The sequence below is a fragment of the Podarcis gaigeae genome (assembly GCF_964106915.1).
Source record: "Podarcis gaigeae genome assembly, chromosome: 3".
NCBI lineage: Eukaryota > Metazoa > Chordata > Lepidosauria > Squamata > Lacertidae > Podarcis > Podarcis gaigeae.
Window position 1 is genome coordinate 121,961,160 of NC_139680.1, and position 20,240 is coordinate 121,981,399.

Below are 20,240 nucleotides of genomic sequence, written 5' to 3' on the forward strand. Positions count from 1 at the left end.
GAGCTGCAATTCCTGAACTGCAAGGGGTTGGGCGAGGTGGTGCTTGAGGGTCCCGATTCCCAAACCCCAAGATCTTTTGACCTGCCCATCTCCCCCCAGGGAGCCCTCCTGCACAAGCACCATTGAGATGAACGGGAGCCCATGACGCCGTGCTTTTGCAGGAGAACTTCCCGGCAGATCGTGTCCCATTGCGATGAACGGGAAGGCGCCCGAGGTTTTGCCTGCGGACCTGGAGGTCTCGGAATCCCAGAATGATCTTCCGCGACTTCTGTGCGGAGGGCGAGATTCCTCCACAACCTGTTGCTCTTTCAGTGGAACTCCAGAGAGAGAGAGAGAGGCAGAAAGGGGGCAGCCCCAGCTCTTTCTGGGGCCCCCTCTCCTCTGACCCACACAAACCCCCCACCCTCTGTCCCAGGGTCTCCTTACCAGCCTGGGGCAGTGCCACGCTCTCCAGGAATTCCTTCTCCTCCTGCAACCGCAGATCCCTCAGGCGGAGATCCATCTCCTTTTTTCGGGGGGGGGGGCAGATTTCAAGAGGCGTCAACTCCGTTTTCTTCGAGGCTGTCAGGAAACAGAAGAGTGCTGGGGAGGGTGAAGAAAGACACCCCCAGTAGTTCCCCACTGCCATTGATGCCAGCTGGGGGGGGGCGGTGGCACCATTTATGCCAGGGACCCCATCTCCCCAGGAATCTCTGGGACACCCAGCCAGGTATGGGGCATGGGAGTTTCCAGCAGCAGCGCCCCGCAGGCTCTCTCCGTCCTGCCAGCACCCAGAGCGCCCCACGCAGTCCCCAAACCCCGTTACCCCACACTCCGTGCCACCCTCCCCAAGGCGGCACCTGTAGCCCAGCTCTCAAGCGCTGCCAAGCGCCCGGGTGCCTCCGCTCTGCCGCCGCTCCAGCTGCCGAGTGAGGGGCTGGTGGGCGAATGAGTCACCCCAGTTTCTGTGGGAGGGGGGAGGGGGGCAGGGGGGCGTGCCAACATCCTCGCTTGGGCATGGCTGCAGCGCCGCTAGCTCCCTGCCCTCTGAGCTCCTCCGCCAAACATGATGCCAACCTGTTGCCAGGGCAACCAGCCCAATTCCAGCGCCTTTCACTCAAGCGCAGGATTCTCCCCAGAGAATGCAGGGGGAGGGGGGAGGGGGGAAGGCAAAGCAAGGTGGGGAGAGCTGGGCGAGGGGGGCATCCGTCCTGGACTGGGGGGGGCAAACTCTATCACTGATGGAATAGGAGTGGGGAGGGAAGGGGGCGTCGAGCAGAGCCAAACACTGTGCCCATTCAGTCATATTGCCGAATCAGAGCATTGTGGAGTAGGAAGGTACCCGGGGGTCATCTAGTCCAACCCCCTAACTTGTCCTAAACCACCCAGCTCCACAGAGAGAAAGGCAAGGCAGTGGGGACCCAGGAGACACAGCAAATACTCTCCCCCCCCAAGAGGCACCTGTATGCCAGCGGGTGGCTTGAGGCAACCCTGAGGCAAGTGGCAGATGCCAGGCTGACGTGCCAGGGCCCCAGAGAGGCAGCCACGATTCGCGGTCTCAGCCTGGCCAGCTCCTCCAGGGTGTATTCCAAGACAGAAAACAGCGCAGGAGACTTCCACAAGTCAGCCCAAAGGAAGGGCCAAGGGTCACTCAGGCCTTTAGCACCTGCTTGGCATCCAGAAGGTTGCCAGGTGCGCAGGACCGGGAGCTGCCCCCTACCTGGAACCCTGGGAAAGCTGTTGCTGCTCCGGTCAGTGTGGACAAGACTGAACTATATGGACCAAGAGGCTTGACTTGGTTGAATGCAGCTGGTAGCGAAGGAGAAGAGGGTGCCTCTGAGCATGTCAGAAGCACGAGAGCCGTGGGGCAACCAGGTGGCAGCTTCCAGGGATCTGGAAGGGGCTTTAGAGGGGAGGGGGGCGAAGGCCCAGCACCTCCTGCCGGAAACAGATCTGGCCCTGGCTGGGCAGGCAGATGAAACTCCCCTTGGGGCCAGCTGGATGCCCTCAAAGGAGCCCTCAAAGCTCTGCTCAGCTCTCTGCCTCTAGGCCAGGCCAGGAGTGGGCACCTGCCACCTGGTGAGGGGGCACCTCCATGCCCTCTCACCTTTCTCCAGTGAAAACAGGGACATCCCATTTGTGCCTTTGATCTCCCGCACAAATGGACACCATATACCTGTACACACAGAGATCTGTTGCCTCTCTGCGTCCCTCGCAGGGTTGTTGTAAAGGAAAAATGTGGAAGCGAAGGGATCGTGTACAACACCTTCCACAGACAAATGGAATGAAATAAAAACGTGGTGGGGAGCTGCCTTGAGGCTGCCAGGGGAAAAGGTGGAATATATTAATAATACTAATGGAAACTGTGAGAATGAGCGTTTCCTTCATCTGGAGCACGGAAGTTATTTTCAGGAGAAACAGGACTCCACTTTCCCACCTACACACCCAGCCACCACTTTGAATTGTTCTCTGTGCAGGAGGAGGAGGAAAAAAGGAAAACCAAGATATTCCGGGATCAAATCAGAAACTGGGACAGCTTCTGTAATTCCGGGGCTGTCCCTGGAAAATTGGGGCATTTGGAGGGTCTTCACAACCCCCCCCCAGAACATGAGGAGGGCATGCTGGATCAGGCCAGGGTCCCATCTAGACCCGCATCCTGGTCTCACAGTGGCTGAAGGGATGCCTGTGAAAAAGGTCAAGGACCCCTGGACGGTGAAGTCCAGTCGCAGACTACTCTGGGGTTGCAGTGCTCATCTCGATTTCAGGCCAAGGGAGCCGGTGTTTGTCCGCAGACAGCTTTCTGGGACATGGGGCCAGCAGGACTAAACCACTTCTGGTGCAACGGGACACCGTGATGGAAACCAGATCGTACAGAAACGCCGTTTATCTTCCCACCACAGTGGTACCTATTTATCTACTTGCACTGGTATGCTTTCAAACTGCTGGAACTCTCAGCAGCCTTTGACACCATCGACCATAACATCCTTCTGGACCGTCTGGAGGGGCTGGGAGCTGGGGGCACTGTCATACAGTGGTTCCGCTCCTTCCTCCTCGGCCGTGTCCAAAAAGTGGGGGGGGGACAAGTGTTCAGAACCCTGGGCCCTCACTTGTGGGGTGCCTCAGGGTTCTGTCTTCTCCCCCATGCTTTTCAACATCTACATGCAGCCGTTGGGAGAGATCATCAGGGGGTTTGGGCTGGGTGTTCATCAGTATGCGGATGAGACCCAGCTCTACCTCTCCTTTAAATCAGAACCAGTGAAGGCGGTGAAGGTCCTGTGTGAGTGTCTGGAGGCAGTTGGAGGATGGATGGTGGCTAACAGATTGAGGTTGAATCCTGGCAAAACAGAAGTACTGTTTTGGGGGGACAGGAGGCGGGCAGGTGTGGAGGATTCCCTGGTCCTGAATGGGGTAACTGTGCCCCTGAAGGACCAGGTGCGCAGCCTGGGAGTCATTTTGGACTCACAGCTGTCCATGGAGGCGCAGGTCAGTTCTGTGTCCAGGGCAGCTGTCCACCAGCTCCATCTGGTACGCAGGATGAGACCCTATCTGCCTGCAGACTGTCTTGCCAGAGTGGTGCATGCTCTGGTTATCTCCCGCTTGGACTACTGCAATGCACTCTATGTGGGGCTACCTTTGAAGGTGACCCGGAAACTACAACTAATCCAGAATGCGGCAGCTAGACTGGTTACTGGGAGCGGCCGCCGAGACCATATAACACCGGTCTTGGAAGACCTACATTGGCTCCCAGTACGTTTCCGAGCACAATTCAAAGTGTTGGTGCTGACCTTGAAAGCCCTAAACGGCCTCGGTCCAGTATACCTGAAGGAGCGTCTCCACCCCCATCGTTCTGCCTGGACACGGAGGTCCAGCTCTGAGGGCCTTCTGGCGGGTCCCTCATTGCGAGAAGCAAAGCTACAGGGAACCAGGCAGAGGGCCTTCTTGGTGGTGGCGCCCGCCCTGGGGAACGCCCTCCCTTCAGATGTGAAGGAAATAATCAGCTATCCTATTTTTAAAAGACATCTGAAGGCAGCCCTGTTCAGGGAAGTTTTTAATATTTAACGCCGTACTGTTTTTAACACTCGATTGGAAGCCGCCCAGAGTGGCTGGGGAAACTCAGCCAGATGGGCGGGGTATAAATAATAAATTATTATTATTATTATTATTATTATTATTATTATTATTATTATTAGGTTGGCCCGAGCACCAGAGTCCTCTCCTCTCTTGTGGTTTCCAGCAGCTGGCATTCAGAAGCACTGCTGTCTCTTTTAAAGCCATCTAGGTTTGTGGTTATCACTGTCTCCTGAGGGGGTGAGTTCCATAGGTTAACACTGCACTGCATAGAGAAGCCATTTCTTTCATCTTTCCTCCGTCTTCAGCTTCATTGAAAGTCTGTAGGTTTCCTCTGTCCACGCCTTGTGTAATTTTAGAGACTTCTAACATGTCACCTCTTACGGAGAGCTTGACCAAATTCAGGACGGCTGGAGCTTGGTTTTGAGGATGCCCAGCTGGGCAGGGGCTTGTGCCCTGAGAGCGCAGCGCTGGGTCTCCTCCTCTGGGCGTGAGCTTGCTAAGCAGGCTCCGAGTTCCAGTTCTCCCTCAGGAGGGCTGAATGCCCCTCCGGCCCCAAAGGCTTTCTGGGAATGGTATATAATGAGTTAAAGAAAATGTTTAAAAGTACTTTTGTTAAAAAACCAGAAGCCTTTTTACTGGGTGAAGGGATACTAAGTGAAGATAAAAAACTGTTTATGTGTGCAACAACTGCGGTAAGAATTCTTTTAGCCCCAAAATGGAAACAAGAAGAAGTACCGATGGAAGAAGAAGGGCAGAGGAAGATGATGGACTTTGCGGAACTGGCGAAGCTGACGGGAAAAATCCAAAACCGGCAGGATCAAGTATTCTAAAAGGACTGGAGTAAATTTATACGATATTTGAAAGATTATTGTAAGCAATTAACATCGCTAGCAGGAGTGTCTGAAGACTTGTAATGAGAAATTTTCTACCTTTCTACATCTGTTTAAATTTTGAGTCATTCTGTAATGAGTGCAATTAGAATTGGAAAACGTACAAAATGCAATGATATAAATTTAATTTTGAAAGCCACGAGGCGGGAGGGAAGGAAGAGCCAGGATCTAAAGAGCCAGGGCGGTAAAGTGGATAATGATGATGTGAATGTATATAATTAAATGGAAAATAAATAAAAATTATTGAGAGAGAGAAATGCCCCTCTGCCCCCTCCCCAGACTCCCCGCTGCTTGCCTTCTGTTGCTTGGACCAGGGCAGAGACCTTTTAATGGAAGGCTCTTGGCTGAGACTCCCACCCCCTGAGAAAACCAAGCTGTGGGGGCACACCCCCCCATACACATAAGGGCTTTCCTGCACATCCAAGGAGAATGTCTCAGAGACACACAGGGGAGACCCCAAGACCCCTGGAAACACTGGGGACACCTGCCCCCCACCCCAGAGACCACCAGCCACTTCTGGGAATCCCAGCTCCAAAGCCTGAGCCACATGCGCCTCTGAAGAGCCCTGCAGCAGGGGCTGGATCAGGCCCAAAGGGGCCCCTCTAGTCCAGCCTCCCAGCCCGCCAGACGCCCCTTCGGAAGCCCAGGAAGGGGGTGCAAAGGCAACAGGACTCCCCTCCCCGTCTAGTCGCCCCCAGTCTCCTGCCTCTGATGCTGGAGGGCGAGAGTCTGCCCTGGGGTGGAAGTGGGGTGCCCTCTCTCCCCCCTGCGCCCACCCCTCCCTCTTCCTCCAGTCCCCCAGCCCCATTCCCTGCCCTGAGCAAACCTGGGGGGGTTCCATGTCGGCGCTGGAATCTTCCAAGTGTCCCTGAGCTCCTGGCCGGACACACCCTGCCTGCAGGTTAGGCATTAACTCAGGAGGTGGACGGCCTCTCCTCCCTCTCAGAGATGCCTCTCCAGGAAGAGCTGCCTTCGCTGCGCCCCACTGGCGGCAAGGAAAGGGTGCCATGCACACAGTGGGCCCCCCCACAAATGGCAGAACCAGGAAGTCCCAGCTCCCTTGTGACTGCGGCAAGGCAGGGGGTCCTGCCCCACAGTTCCACTGCCATTGTTCAGCCCACCCTGCGCTCCAGAGGAGAAAGTGGTCTGTCCAGTCCAGCAGTCTGCTCTCACCACGGACAACCCAACACCCATTGCGGGAAATTCGAACACAAGACCAACTCTCCCGTCCTGCGGTTTCCAGCAAGTGGAATTCCAGAAGCATCGCTGCCTCCGACCGCAAAGAGCTTTACTACCCATTGCATGAAAAAGTCCTTCCCTTTACCTGTCCTGAATCTTCCAATGTGCTTTACAGGCTTGGGAAAGGGTCTTGTCTGTGGTGGCCCCTCAAATGTGCAACTCCCTTCCAAGTGAGCTGCGTCTGGCCCAAATCTCTCTGCTACTTAAGCCCCATCTTTTTCCGCAGGTGCTGGCAGGAAGGGAGGCCTGATTGCTGCTGCTGCAACTGCTGCTGATGTTTGCAATTGCTCTTAGGTGAATTGCTCTTCCTGGCTATTAAGGATTTCGTGGTCTTTACGTGTTTTTTATTTGCTTGCCTGTTGTAATTCTGAGACTTGGGCAGAGGGGGATATAAAATAACTAAACAAACAAATAAAAAGGGCAGGCAGCCTAAAGCACACAGATAATATAGTCAAGTGTCCAATATAAACAAATAGCATCCTAAAAAGGTGCTGGCTACTCTCTCAGTTATGAGCATTTTTGGTAATACAATATATTTTCAATTTCATTGTTCTGCATGGGACAATGACAATAAAGATATCATATATCGTATATATTTTCATTTGTCCCACTGCCTTGCAGTACATCTCCAGAAGAAGGAAAGGCTCAGGAGTGAATCCTACCCAACTCCAGAGTGGAGTCCCTAAGGCGGTTGGGTGGCGCCGTGTGACCTCCTTCCGGCAATTCATGCAGCCAAACTGGTGCTAAATATCTCGCTCTGCTTTCCTTTGGACCCCATCAGCCAGGCCTCCAGACCCAGGACCTCCAGACACACAGCCCAGGTCTCTTGGGTGCTGCCGTTTCTCCCTTCTCTCTCGGGACAGACAGGTGCCAGCAACCATATTCTCACCACCGCCATATATTATGCATGCCGTTCTTCTGTATTCTGTTATTAAACGAGTTCATCTGTCTCCATGTGTGTTTTCTAAGGTTCTGACATTCAAAAGCCCAAATTGCTTCCGTTACTCCTTTCAGCGGGGAGAAAGAACAGGGAAAGGATGGCTGCCACTGCCGCTTCCTAGAAATCCCAAAAACGGTGCACCGATCTCTCAGGCAAACGTTCCTTTTCCAACCTCCCTCCTCTTTCTTGTTGGGGAAATCACTCTGCTAGCTTCACCAGGGTTGCCACAAGACACCCAGAGGGCTCAGCATCAGTTGGTTGGACTACAGGACCCTTCAGATTTAGGATTCTCTTTTTCTCTGCTCCCTTCCTCAAAGGGAGGGAGGCACCTGAGTTTTCTGGCTCAGGCACAGAGATGTCTGGCCGACCGAGATGCTCATAGGCCTGTCTCTCAGCACACGCAGATCCGCAGAGACAGCACACAGCAATGTCTGGTGAGTTTAATGCCAATTTCCCCCCTTTAAGAAGTAGCCAATGGACTATTATGTATGACTTTTGTGCAATTGCACTAGATGCTCAGGGTTACTTGAATATGCTAAGTTTTTCCAGTTTCAGATAACCGGACTTGAGCTTTTGACCAAGGATGCTCAAGGATGCTCAAGGAATGAAGACTTAATTAACAGCTCACAGCTGATTTGAGGGTGTTTTGCTCCTTTTTGTTTTGGTTTTGTACATGAGTTGGACTTTGTGAAAACAAACTTTCAATATAATAATGGTTGAGCGTTTTGTATGTAATAAAGTTTTATAGTTGAAATTTAACTAGTATTTTTAATAGTTTCTAAAAAAGAGAATTGCATGGAATACTTCATTTTATATAATCTTTAGAGAAGCTCTCAAGCTAAGAGAAAACTAATAAAAGTGTAAAAGTAAAAAAAAAAAAAGCAATGTCTGGTGAGCTTTCCTACCTGAACAAAATCTGGTCTTTAGGCTCTCCTGCAGATCCAATTCATTTCCATGGGGCTTGCTTTTTCCCCTCGTATCTTGGGCAACTTGGGAGGCTGTTCTGGAATGATCGGGGGGGGGAGGTGTGCTTACATTTTTATTGTTGCGTAACTAAACTCTGTATAGTTAAAGCTCTGGTTTTCCCAGTAGTAATGTATGGAAGTGAGAGCTGGACCATCAAGAAGGCTAATGGCCGAAGAATGGATGCTTTTGAATTCTGGTGCTGGAGGAGACTCTTGAGAGTCCCATGGACTGCAAGAAGATCCAACCTCTCCATTCTGAAGGAAATCAGCCCTGAGTGCTCACTGGAAGGACAGATCCTGAAGCTGAGGCTCCAAGACTTTGGCCACCTCTGGAGAAGAGAAGACTCCCTGGAAAAGACCCTGATGCTGGGAAAGATGGAGGGTGCAAGGAGAAGGGGACGACAGAGGACGAGATGGTGGGACAGTGTTCTCGAAGCTACCAGCATGAGTCTGACCAAACTGCGGGAGGCAGTGGAAGACAGGAGGGCCTGGCGTGCTCTGGTCCAGGGGGTCAGGAAGAGGCGGACACGACTAAACGACTAAACAACAACAAACCCTATACAAATATGAACACTAAAACAAAACAGAGAGGAGCAGGTGGGTGTTTAGAGGCTGACGGAGTCACTGTGTCCACAGACAAGAAGATGCAGAACAGGAGCTATTCTTCCACGGTTGAAGAGAGTTTTAAAAGGTGTTGATTGCCATCCTTTTCATTTGTGCAAGTTATGCAGCCGTGCCGCACAGAGTAGAAATCTAAATTAGCCGCCGCTCTCTTGGAGGAGAGGATCTTGCGGGTCAATTTTTCAGCAATTGCTCCTTGCCATAATTTGGTGCCAGGGAGCCAAAGTCAAGTAGGCAGCCACCCTCTCATTCTCCACTGAGACCTCCTGAGCATCATAAAGTCTTGGCATTTAGCATCAGCCCTGACCCTTTCTGAGTTGCTGATTCCAAGAAACGGGATCTCATTCCTGTACGTTAACAACCCCTTTTTATTGCCAGGGTCTGTCTCCATAGCTAGTTGTTTGAATAAGTTGAAATAACAACAACAACAACAACAACAACAGCTGGTTGCTTGTTTGCATGCAACTTTGGGAGCAGAGTTAAGCTCCTTTTTGCCCTCAAGCACAAATTTGATAGAGCTAGAAGACCAAAAAAACCGCACTTAATTTTTATTTATTTTTATTTCATTGTAAACCTTATTTATTTTTATTTCATTGTAAACCTTTCATTGTAAACCTTTAAGCGGTTTGAAGCCTTATTTACCTAGGGATCCATCAGCCTCGCCATCCCCGGACCTTGGAGGGAACAAAAGTACCAGGAAAGCAAAATCTTCTTTGGAGAAAAAGTTTATTGAAATCTATGCACAGAGACAATCTGTACATAGAGACAACCAGCAGGATACCTCCTGAAAGCTGGCTGATTAAATTTGCAAACAGCTGCAATTTTCTGGCTAGCTGGTAAGGCAGGAAGCTGGACTCTTGACCTGCCTGAGTTTAGCAAACACCCATTGTTTGGTAATGCCGCAACTGCAAAAACAGGATTAGTACAGGAATTTACTGCAGGAAATATTTGAGAGCAACCCTTACAAGGTACAATGGTACAGAGAAGGTAGAGAGAAATCCTTCTCATGCCCTGCATGTATGTCTTGCATTTCTAAAAATATTTCTAAAACAGATAGCACAAAACAGGAAACAGCTCCCAGTCTGCAGAGCTGAAAACAGGAAGCAGCTTCTGGCCTACAGAGCTGACGCATTTGCGGTTTTCTGCTTAACCACAGCTTTTAGCTTCTTTGCCTTATTAACCCTTCCTTCTCCCTTCACTCCCTCCTCTTCTTTTGAACAATCTATTACTTAGATTCGTTCTGGGGTATGGGTCTATATTCTCTCATAAAAGCAATCACACGAGGTCCCATCGTGTGGGATATCATCTTTTCCATCATATGTTGCATACATTGCATCAAGCAGGGAATACAGAAGCAGAAAAGCAAAAGGATTATAAGCGGCCCTGCTATCAATACCATAATATTCCTGATCCAACCACCATCGGGCAGCCAAGAATATAACCAATTCCATGGATCACCTTCTGTAATTTTTTAGCGGGTTTTCAGCTATCATTGTTTCCATGTGGTCAATTGTGGCCGAAATGCTAACATTGTTATCTGGGATAAACATACAGCATGAGAATGAACTAGCACACAAACTCCTCTCTATGTTGAAGATGTTACCAATGGGAATTCCATGTAGCATCAAACCTGGCCGTTTAGCATAAGGTGGTATGTGCATACACAGCCAACAATTGGAGAGATTTAACATTGTGGTGAACTTAAACATATCTTGGACATAAATATTATTCCTCCACATCTTATGATAATTTTCTCCTCGTGATGTTTTATCCAATAACCTAGTCCCCATCTGGCCATGTTCACCAGGTGCAGCACCTTCCTTGTCTCCTGCAACTATGAGAACAAGGAATACTAGGAGGATCATCAAGGGGATAGAAGGATTTGGCTGTTGCCTCCCGCAGAACCTATGACGTTCATGCCAGCAAAAGAAAAGGCACATCCATATGGCAAGGGCAGTTGAAATAACCCCTATCCACCATCCCCAATTACTCCATGGTTCCTCCCACCAATATTCAGGGAGTGTGCTCATTGTTGAAGAGCCCACTGATATTCATGCTCGATTACCTGTTGAGCCTCAAGGGTGAGAGCCCACCGGTGAGCTGATGCTCCCACTATGTGGGTCAACTTTCCTACTAACCCTGTTGGGTGGATTGAACTCTCGTGCTGCCTCCCTACTGACCAGGGCATATGGAGGCTGAAATCCTGGGGTGGCAATTCTTATTTTGGGAGGCTCGAGCCACCACAATTGTCAGAGGTGGTGCTGCAGAATTTACTGGCACTTGTTCAGCAATTTCAATGCACACCTGGTTAAGGCTCCCACCCCTGCAACACTTGCATTAAGATAGGTTCCGTCCCATCTAACGCCTGGATTAAGATTAGAACCTGGTCCATCAGATGAGGTTGGTACAGTGCTCTACCTCCCGAATGACCGTTGGTTACTCCCCCCCAACAGCAAGAGCAGTCCAGAACTTGATAGAATTCGACCGTCTCTGCAACTTCCCGTAGGAGCACTACCCACGCGTGCTGGATAGTGGTGTGGGAGATGAGCCACAACGGGGAAGTGGGATGTTTCAATACGGCAACCTCATCAAACCCCTGTTTCCAATAGCCAATGAGCACGCCATCTCTTGCCACCGGCAAGACGAACCAGTCATAGCAGAGGCCAGCAGGCCAGTAAGGGCGGTATGGCTCAGTGGGGTCAGGGCTGTGGGGCATAGAGCAAATCAATACAGAATATAACAAGGAGAGAAAAGAGAAAGTCCTTATGAAAGTATTAAATGTCCTGGTGGACTTCCTGGATTAGTCCCAGCACGGGTTTTCACGTTGGGGACGCTGCCCACGGGCGCCCCTCCCATCCAATTCTTCAGCTGTGCATAGAGATATCAGCTTCCGGTGTGATATCAGCAGAGCGGTCGTCTGCCAGGCATCTGGAGATAGTCAGCCGAAGGGAGTTCTCTAGATCTGGTGTAACTGTCCAGTCTGAAATGGCTTTCTTCACTGAGTATGGTGGACCCAAGGGGTAATGCCGACAACTTTCACGGCTGTGGGTGTGGAGAGCAGGACGATATAAGGTCCCTTCCAGCACGGTTGTAGCAGCGTCCGTGCCCAATCTTTTACCCACACTTCATCACCTGGCTCGAACTGATGCAGCCAACACACAGGGGTTGCGAGCCTGGGTCCACCTGTTGAGACAAAAGAAAACTCGGAAGAATATCTGGACTTAATTATTCAATTGCATATCCTGACCAGCATGTGGGGGCAACATTCTGACATATGGGACCGGTCTCCCAACCACAATTTCAAAGGGTGACAGATGGGTCTGTCTTAATGGGAGACTGCGGACCCTGAATAATGCCAGAGGTAACATTGTCACCCAATTAGACCCAGTTTCCTGTGTCAGCTTGGATGGCTGATTCTGGGGTCTGTATGCTGTATGCAACTTTCAGTTAATTTGTAGTGCCTTAGCCAATTCCTGCAACATTGAATGAACAAAGGCTGGTTCATTGTCACCAGGTTTAGGGCTCTGGTGAGTGCAGTTAATTCTGCCAGCTGGGCCGATGTTCCAGGCGGGAGTGGCTTTGCCTTGATCACCTGGTCTTCCAGGGCTACCACTGCATAACCTGCCTTCCGGTGTCCAGCCTCAATGAAGCTGCTTCCATCCATAAACCATGATGGCCACTGGGGGTCTGCTTTATCTTTAAGGTCAGGCCTGCTAGAGTACACCTCATCCATTACTTCAATGCAGTCATGCGTGGGCTCCTCACCTTCTCCTACCGGTAATAGGGTAGCTGGGTTGAGGGCTGTGGTGACTTGGAATTCCTAACGCGGATGTAATAATAACATCTGACATTTCCTCATTTTAGCCTGGGAGAGGAAATAGGTGCCTCTCAGCAGATGGCACGCTGATTCTTTCCTAAGCGGCCTCGCCCTCCTCTTCTTCTCCTAACGGTGGACCTCCCGTCTTCAGGGCCATCAACTTCTCTGCCTGGTACTTCTTTTTCTTCTGGGCCTCTTCCTCTTTCTGATTATAAGTGGTCTGGGCTTGTTCCAGCATCCATTCAAGGGTGTGGCCCATAAAACCATTGTGGTTTTTTTTTTCCTTCTTGTTTTTTTTTTTTTTTTTTAAATGTTCCTGCGGATATCGGGCGCTGCCTGGGCTACAAAGGCAGTTTTTATGATAGGGACATTGGCAGCCTCATCTGGGTCCACAGGGGTATACTGGCGGTAGGCTTCCTTCAGCCTCTTTAAGTAGGCTCCAGGGGCCTCCTCTGTTCCTTGCACTATTTCTCTGGCCTCCACAAAGTTGGTGAGTTTTCTGGCTGCCCTCCTCATGCCATTTAAGACATTCTGGCGATAAGTGGTGAGGGTATTTTGCCCTTCAGTGGTCTGATTTGCTGGGTTTTCCTCAAATGAAGGGTTTTGGTTCCTTCAATTATAAATTTCTGCACTAGAGAAGGGGACATGTTGAACTGTACAAGTTCTATTGGGCACCACCCCATCAGGTCCCGCGGGGGCCAGAGGGTCATACACTCTGCGGAGAGGCATCACTCTGGCCGCGCCCTTTTCCTGTGCTTTATGTGCCCTATGGAGGGTCACACTTTTCACTGCCTTCCTCTGTCCATGTCTTATTATTTTTGGTTAGCTCAACTAATCTTTCTACAAACTCTTCATCCTCATCATCCTCTTCTCTTTCTTCCCTTTCTTTATCTTTGCCCAGGTCTAACAATGCATTGTCCACGGGATTGGGGCTGGGCCATCTGCTCCCTGTGGCGGGGGTGGTGCCAGGGCTGTTGCCGGGGCATGGGGTGGTGGGGCATCAAAACTTTATCTTCTTCCCTCTCTAAATCCTGGAGGACTGGGGGTTGTCCTCCTCTCTTCCTGACTGAGCAGATACGGCTGCCTGAGACTTTTTGGCAGCATGACTTCAGCCAAGGGGGGGGGGGGTTCCTTTCCACATTGGTCTTCCAAGTGGAAATATAGGGGATTTGATCAGAATGGACATTCAAAATATTCTGATATAATGGATTAAATGAATTGCAAATCAAGGGTCCTGGTGGACGGCCAATTTATTCTTCTGGGTGGGCCAATCTAATTCACAATGTCCTCATCCTCCCCTCATCAGCTTGGATCCCCAAAAAGCCTTCCAAAAGGGGTGCTTTTACTTTGGCCAGAACCCATTTCTTCCAGAAACTCCGCTCCTATTCACAATAAAAATTCTCTCATACTTCATATACTACAGATTGTGATTTGGCGAGGTCGCCCTGCCAAAAAATGCACAATCCTGCAACCGCTCGGCCAAGGGGAATGCTAAACCCCGACCCTCATACACCAAGACAAACACTGGAGTATCTGGTACACACACACCACACAGAACACACCAAAAATCACAATATATATATATATATATCCCACCCTCTTCTGTTCCCAACTTCTGCTGGTGGCACTCTCCTGCACAACCCTGCAATCGCCCAGCCAAGGGGCACTAATACCCCAGCCCACACTCGACAATTCAATCACTGGAGTATCTGACATGCAACATACAACATACAAATCACATCAATATAATTTCCCCTTATTCCTGGTGGCTGGCACTCTATTGCACAACCAATTCCCTTATTCCTGGCTGGCACCTTATTGCCTGTGACACCCTGCCACAACCAGGTGAGGTTGATCAAGCCTCCTGCCCTTTTCCGTCGGGCTGCCCTTTCCATCGGGCTTACCTGTTCCGCTGCGGACCTGTCCCCTTTCGGCGCCGTCCTCTTTTCCTCCCTCAACAAGATGTCTCCACTCCAGAACAGTGTGGCTGGCTCCCCCCCACGAAACAGGCGGGGTGCGCACGGGGAGCCTGCAAAACGCTGCCGAGCTGTTCACCTTGGTTGAGCCTGGCCCTCCGGTCCGTATTGGGGAGGAAGCTAATCCCGGCACGAGCCCCCAAAGAAATGAAGCCTTATTTACCTAGGGATCCATCAGCCTCGCCATCCCCGGACCTTGGAGGGAACAAAAGTACCAGGAAAGCAAAATCTTCTTTGGAGAAAAAGTTTATTGAAATCTATGCACAGAGACAATCTGTACATAGAGACAACCAGCAGGATACCTCCTGAAAGCTGGCTGATTAAATTTGCAAACAGCTGCAATTTTCTGGCTAGCTGGTAAGGCAGGAAGCTGGACTCTTGACCTGCCTGAGTTTAGCAAACACCCATTGTTTGGTAATGCCGCAACTGCAAAAACAGGATTAGTACAGGAATTTACTGCAGGAAATATTTGAGAGCAACCCTTACAAGGTACAATGGTACAGAGAAGGTAGAGAGAAATCCTTCTCATGTCCTGCATGTATGTCTTGCATTTCTAAAAATATTTCTAAAACAGATAGCACAAAACAGGAAACAGCTCCCAGTCTGCAGAGCTGAAAACAGGAAGCAGCTTCTGGCCTACAGAGCTGACGCATTTGCGGTTTTCTGCTTAACCACAGCTTTTAGCTTCTTTGCCTTATTAACCCTTCCTTCTCCCTTCAGGTTTACAAAAGCATAAACCATTAGCATAAAGAGGTGTTTAAAACCATTCAAAATATTATTAAAATCAAATAATAGTTTGAGCAAACTGCGGGAGGCAGTGGAAGACAGGAGTGCCTGGTGTGCTCTGGTCCAGGGGGTCACAAAGAGTCGGACACAACTAAACGACTAAACAACAACTACTACTACTAATAATAATAATAATAGTTTATTATTTGTTCCCTGCCCATCTGACTGGGTTGCCACTCTGGGCAACTTCCAACATACCGGTATATAAAAACACAGTAAAACATTAAACCTGAAAAAACTTCCCTATACAGGTCTGCCTTCAGCTGTTTCCTAATTGTTATAAAAATATTATACCCAGAACAAACTTAATTGGTCTCTAAGGTGCTACTGGACAATTTTTTAAATTTATTTTGACTGCATCAGACCAACATGGCTACCTACCTGAATCCTTACTCATCTCCTTAACATCTGGTGGGAGGGCATTCCACAGGGAGGGCGCCACCACCAAGAAGGCCTGCTACTGAGAAGATAAAACACATGCATTATTATTATTATTATTATTATTATTATTATTATTATTATTATTATTATTTTATCTGTATCCTGCCCATCTGACTGTGTTGCCCCAGCCACTCTGGGCGGCTTCTGCATGTAACTTCTACATGTGTGGATAGACTTTTCTAAAGAAAAATGTTTTTAGCAGGTGCTGAAACAGTGAAGGCACCTGCCTGAGGTCAACAGGCAGGGAGTTCCCAAGCGCAGTTGCTGTGCTATCAGAAGATCCATTTCTTACAAATGCAGCGTGGATCTTATGTTGTACCTGTTACCAGTGCCAGCTCAAAGCAATTATGGGGGCTCACGGGGAGTAAGGCAACCTCCCAAGGGCTATATAAACCGACCTTGAACTTGACTCAGCTGCAAATGGGGAGCCGGTGCAGATCTCTGAGCACTGAGCTGCGTGCTGATTGGCTCTCACACCCGCCAGCGATCCTGCTGCAGCTTTCTGCACTGACCACAGCTCCTGGACCCAGTGCAAAGGAGGCCTCCCATAGGGTGCACTGAAGAACTACTATACAGTATAAATCTTTTGCATCATTTCTGCACTGCAGCGGGTTGGGCTAGATGACCCTTGGAGCCCCTTCTCTTGTTTTTTCTCCGCCTCCTCTAGAGAGAGAGCAGAGGCAGGCAGTTGGCGCATGACTGGCCTGAGCTGCTGGCCCTGCGGCAGGCTGGCAAGGGAGAGAGCCTCCCTGACCCTTTGGATAGGAACAAGACCCCTCGGGTCATGCAAAAGCCTCTGTACTGAGAGGCGGGAAAGTCGAGAGCTCCCCCTAGGGAGGAAAGAGAAGCAGCAGAGAGATCAGCTTCTGGCCATCGCATTTGCAGAAGACCCGCAGCAGCAGGAAATCCAGTTTTGTGTTTCCTTTGGTGATCCGTTGTAGCCAAGTAAGATGGTTGTCAGGGGCTCAGGAGCAGAGGCACAGGGAAGAGGGGAGATGGAGAGCGAGGGGGAGGAATCCGAGGGGAGCGTAGGAGGGGACAGTGGTCCGAGGGATTCCATGAGCCTCTCCAGCGAATCGGAAGATTCACAAAAGGGGGCGCCAGTGGCCAGGGGCAGGGGGTTCCCAAGGGGAACGCCCCAGGAGCAAGGGGGCAGCAGGGACTCCCAGAGCAGTAGTTGGAAATCAGGACCAGCTTCCCCACCAGAGCAGAGTGGGGGGGAAGAGTCCCAGGTATCGGGGCCAGTGCTTTCCCCACCAGGGAGAGGAGACGAGGCAGAGCTGACCACGCCTCCATCGGAGAGTCAGGCAACGGAGGGGAGGTCAGATCCGGCCAGTGTCACGGAAGAGGGAAGCAGTGACAGAAGCAGCGTAACGGTCAGGAGGAAGGTCACTGGGTTGGCGCGAGAAACAAGTTCAAATGTACAGGAGCGCGGTACAGCAGAGAATGAGGATTGGGAACCGGGTCCTAAAGCCTGCCGGAGGCAGGGGGAGGAGCTAAGTGACTCAGCGTCGGAGGAGTCCAGAAAGGGCAATGCCCCAGCGGGCAGGAGGACCCAGAGGAGGAGAGAACAGCGCAGAAGGTGGAGCAGGGCTAAGATCTTAAACTGGTGCGGAAGGGGAGGTGATTCAGACGGGACTTCGCCGATCTAAGGTCTAAGACGTAGGGCTGCACGCTCTGGCGTTGAAATGGAAACTAAACTTCAATAAAGACTTTTGTACATTACATCAACCGGGCGTTGGTCCTCTGTGAGCTGGGACCTAGAGGCAGCTCTGACAATGGTCTTCCATGAACAGTGAATCTGTAAGTGACTGTGGAGGTCAATTCTGGATCCACACATCCTTCCATTGTGGGGACATTGGTTTCTGGGCGGGAGTTGATCACGGTGTGGATTTGCCAAGCATGCCTTCCTCTCAGCACATTTCTCCCTTGCGTCCTGAGTTCGAGTGCCTTCAAAGCCCAGGACACCTTTGGTCAAGGCTGTTCTCCAAGTGGAGCGCTTGCAGGCCAGTGTTTCCCAGTTGTCAGTGTTTATACTACATTTTTTTAAAAAAAATTGCCTTGAGACAGTCTTTAAATCTCTTTTGTTGACCACCAGCATTACGCTTTCCATTTTTAAGTTTGGAGCAGAGTTGTTGCTCTGGAAGATGATTATCAGGCATCCACACAACATGACCAGTCCAACAAAGCTGATGTTGAAGAATCATTGCTTCAACACTGGTGATCTTTGCTTCTTCTAGTACACTGGCATTAGTTCACCTGTCTTCCTAAGTGATGTGTAATTTTTTTTGGAGACACCATTGTTGGAATCTTTCGAGGAGTTGGAGATGGCCTTTATAAGTGGTCCATGTTTCACAAGCATACAGTAAGGTTGGTAGTACAATAGCTTTGTAAACAAACATTTTGGTTTCCTTGCAAATGTCCCAGTCCTCAAACACTCTGCGCTTCAATCAGGAGAAAGCCGCACTCGCAGTGCTCAGGCGGTGCTGGATTTTGGCCTCAGTGTCGGCCCTTGTGGAAAGAGAACTGCCCAGGTGGGAGAAGTGATCAACATTTTCCAGCATTGCACCATTGAGTTGGATTTGTGCACTGCAGAGGGGTTGTTTTGTACTTTTTAGTGCAGTACTTGGATGTTGAGCGATTGGCCAAGCTTTTCATAAGCTTCTGTGAAGATATTTAGGATGGTTTGGAGGTTATCATCTGAGCATGTGCACACTACGTTGTCATCAGCATCCTGAAGCTCTAGGACGGAAGTTATGGTAACCTTACTCTTTGCTTTCAGCCTGCTCAGATTAAAGAGCTTTCCATCTGTTCGATATGTGATTTCTACTCTTGTGGGGTTCTACTCTTTGACAAAGTGTAGGATCATGGCAATGAAAATAATGAATATAGTTGGGGCAATAACACAACCCTGTTTAATACCTGATCCCACTGTGAATGGTTCACTTTGAGAGCCATGGTTATCTGCGATTGTTGTTGTCATATTATCATGGAGGAGCTGAAGGATGTTCACAAATTTATCTGGGCAGCCGATTTTCATAAGGACAGTCCATAGGGCATTATGATTTACAGTGTCGAAAGCCTTAGGTCAATAAACGCCATATTCAGGGGTTGGTTTTCCTCTCTGCATTTTTATTGAAGCTGTTGAGCGGTGAGAAACATGTCCACTGTCCCCCTAGAAGACCGAAAACCACTTTGGGATTCAGGAAGGGCGGCTTTGGATGTTGTTAAGAGACAGTTTGCTAAGATCCTTGCAAGAATTTTGCCAGCTGCAGCCAAAGAAGGAGAAGAATAGAGAGATGCCTTGATAGTTTCCAGGCCAGGGATTATCCCTCAGGCAGAGGGGCTGCTGAGGAGCTGAGCTCACAGGTCTAGATGAATTTCTGAAGTTTTCCCAGTGAGCCAGTAGAGAGATACATTGATCAGTGAATTCTTACACTTGGTGTTGTGCAGCAAAGGCGCTTTGAATAGATAGGAAGAAACTGTGATGAAGTGTTTTGGGGGGACAAATCACAAAAGTGATTGTGCTGGTTTTGGTAGTGGGCTGCATGTGCATGAGATCTGCTGGAGGGGCAACCCCCCCCCAACCTGTACATAAATTCTTGCAACACCTTTCTCAAAGAGATTGATAATTTTGGCATCCCTAAAGTCTGCTGAGATCTCCTCTCTCGCCCAGATTTTTTTGATGAGCATGTGAAGTTGTTGTGTAAGTTCCATTCCACCCACTTTGAAGACTTCAGCAGGTATCCCATCAGGCCTGCTGGCTTTTTGTTTTTCATTTGATGAATGTTGTTGTTTAGTCGTGACCCTCTGGACCAGAGCACGCCAGGCCCCCCTGTCTTCCACTGCCTCCCGCAGTTTGGTCAACCTTATGCTGGTAGCTTCAAGAACACTGTCCCACCATCTTGTCCTCTGTCATCCCCTTCTCCTTCTGCCCAACATCAGAGTCTTTCCCAACATCAGAGCCTTTTCCAGGGAGTCTTCTCTTCTCAGGAGGTGGCCAAAGTCTTGGAGCCTCCCTGTTTTCGTCCAAGTCCTCTCCAGGGGCCAGTGGAGGTGGACTAGTCCTGCCTTCCTTTCCTTCAACAAATCCCACATCTAACCCCCCACCCCAGTTCTTTTGCATCTGAATGGCCAAGTGCTGATTGCTGTGGCTTTTTCTGCAAATGGGCAAGAGACAATTGGGTGGGAAAGTCTGAAAAGGATCTTTCTCTCAACCTACATTTGCCATCATCTGTTGCTTCAACACATGGAATTATGGAATTGTAGAGTTGGAAGAGACCCCAAGGGATATTTGGCCCACCCCCACCCCGCATTGGACAAGGACATGAGAACTGTTTCATTGTTGTTGTTGTTGTTTAGTCGTGTCCGCCTCTTCGTGACCCCCTGGCCCAGAGCACGCCAGACCCTCCTGTCTTCCACTGCCTCCCGCAGTTTGGCCAAACTCATGTTCATAGCTTCCAGAACACTGTCCCACCATCTCGTCCTCCGTCGTCCCCTTCTCCTTGTGCGCTC

The 20,240-nt window shown here is 49.9% G+C and overlaps 2 protein-coding genes and 1 long non-coding RNA gene across 6 annotated transcripts in view; 1 reads left to right on the forward strand and 2 right to left on the reverse strand.

The window, feature by feature from the left end:
* The window catches only part of LOC310841812 (cGMP-dependent protein kinase 1-like), a 32,240-nt gene extending 26,368 nt beyond the window's left edge, over positions 1-5,872 (reverse strand). The window contains exons 1-2 of one of the 2 annotated variants that reach the window (XM_083733313.1): positions 5,767-5,872; positions 427-561 (exon numbers count right to left, since the gene is read on the reverse strand). In XM_083733313.1, coding sequence (XP_083589439.1) covers positions 427-502 — 76 coding nt within the window. In that variant the 5' untranslated portion in view covers positions 503-561; positions 5,767-5,872. Of the gene's footprint in view, positions 1-426; positions 562-839; positions 1,024-5,766 lie in introns of those variants that run through there. The other variant, XM_083733312.1, reaches the window with a different exon arrangement.
* Positions 1-20,240, forward strand: part of KHK (ketohexokinase) — a 66,090-nt gene that overhangs the window by 23,881 nt on the left and 21,969 nt on the right. The gene's annotated exons all lie outside the window — the stretch shown is intronic.
* Positions 10,992-12,177, reverse strand: LOC310841238. Its single transcript, XR_014562430.1, has 3 exons — positions 11,864-12,177; positions 11,290-11,747; positions 10,992-11,119 (listed from the first exon to the last, which is right to left on the reverse strand). It is a non-coding gene; the product is annotated as an uncharacterized lncRNA (long non-coding RNA).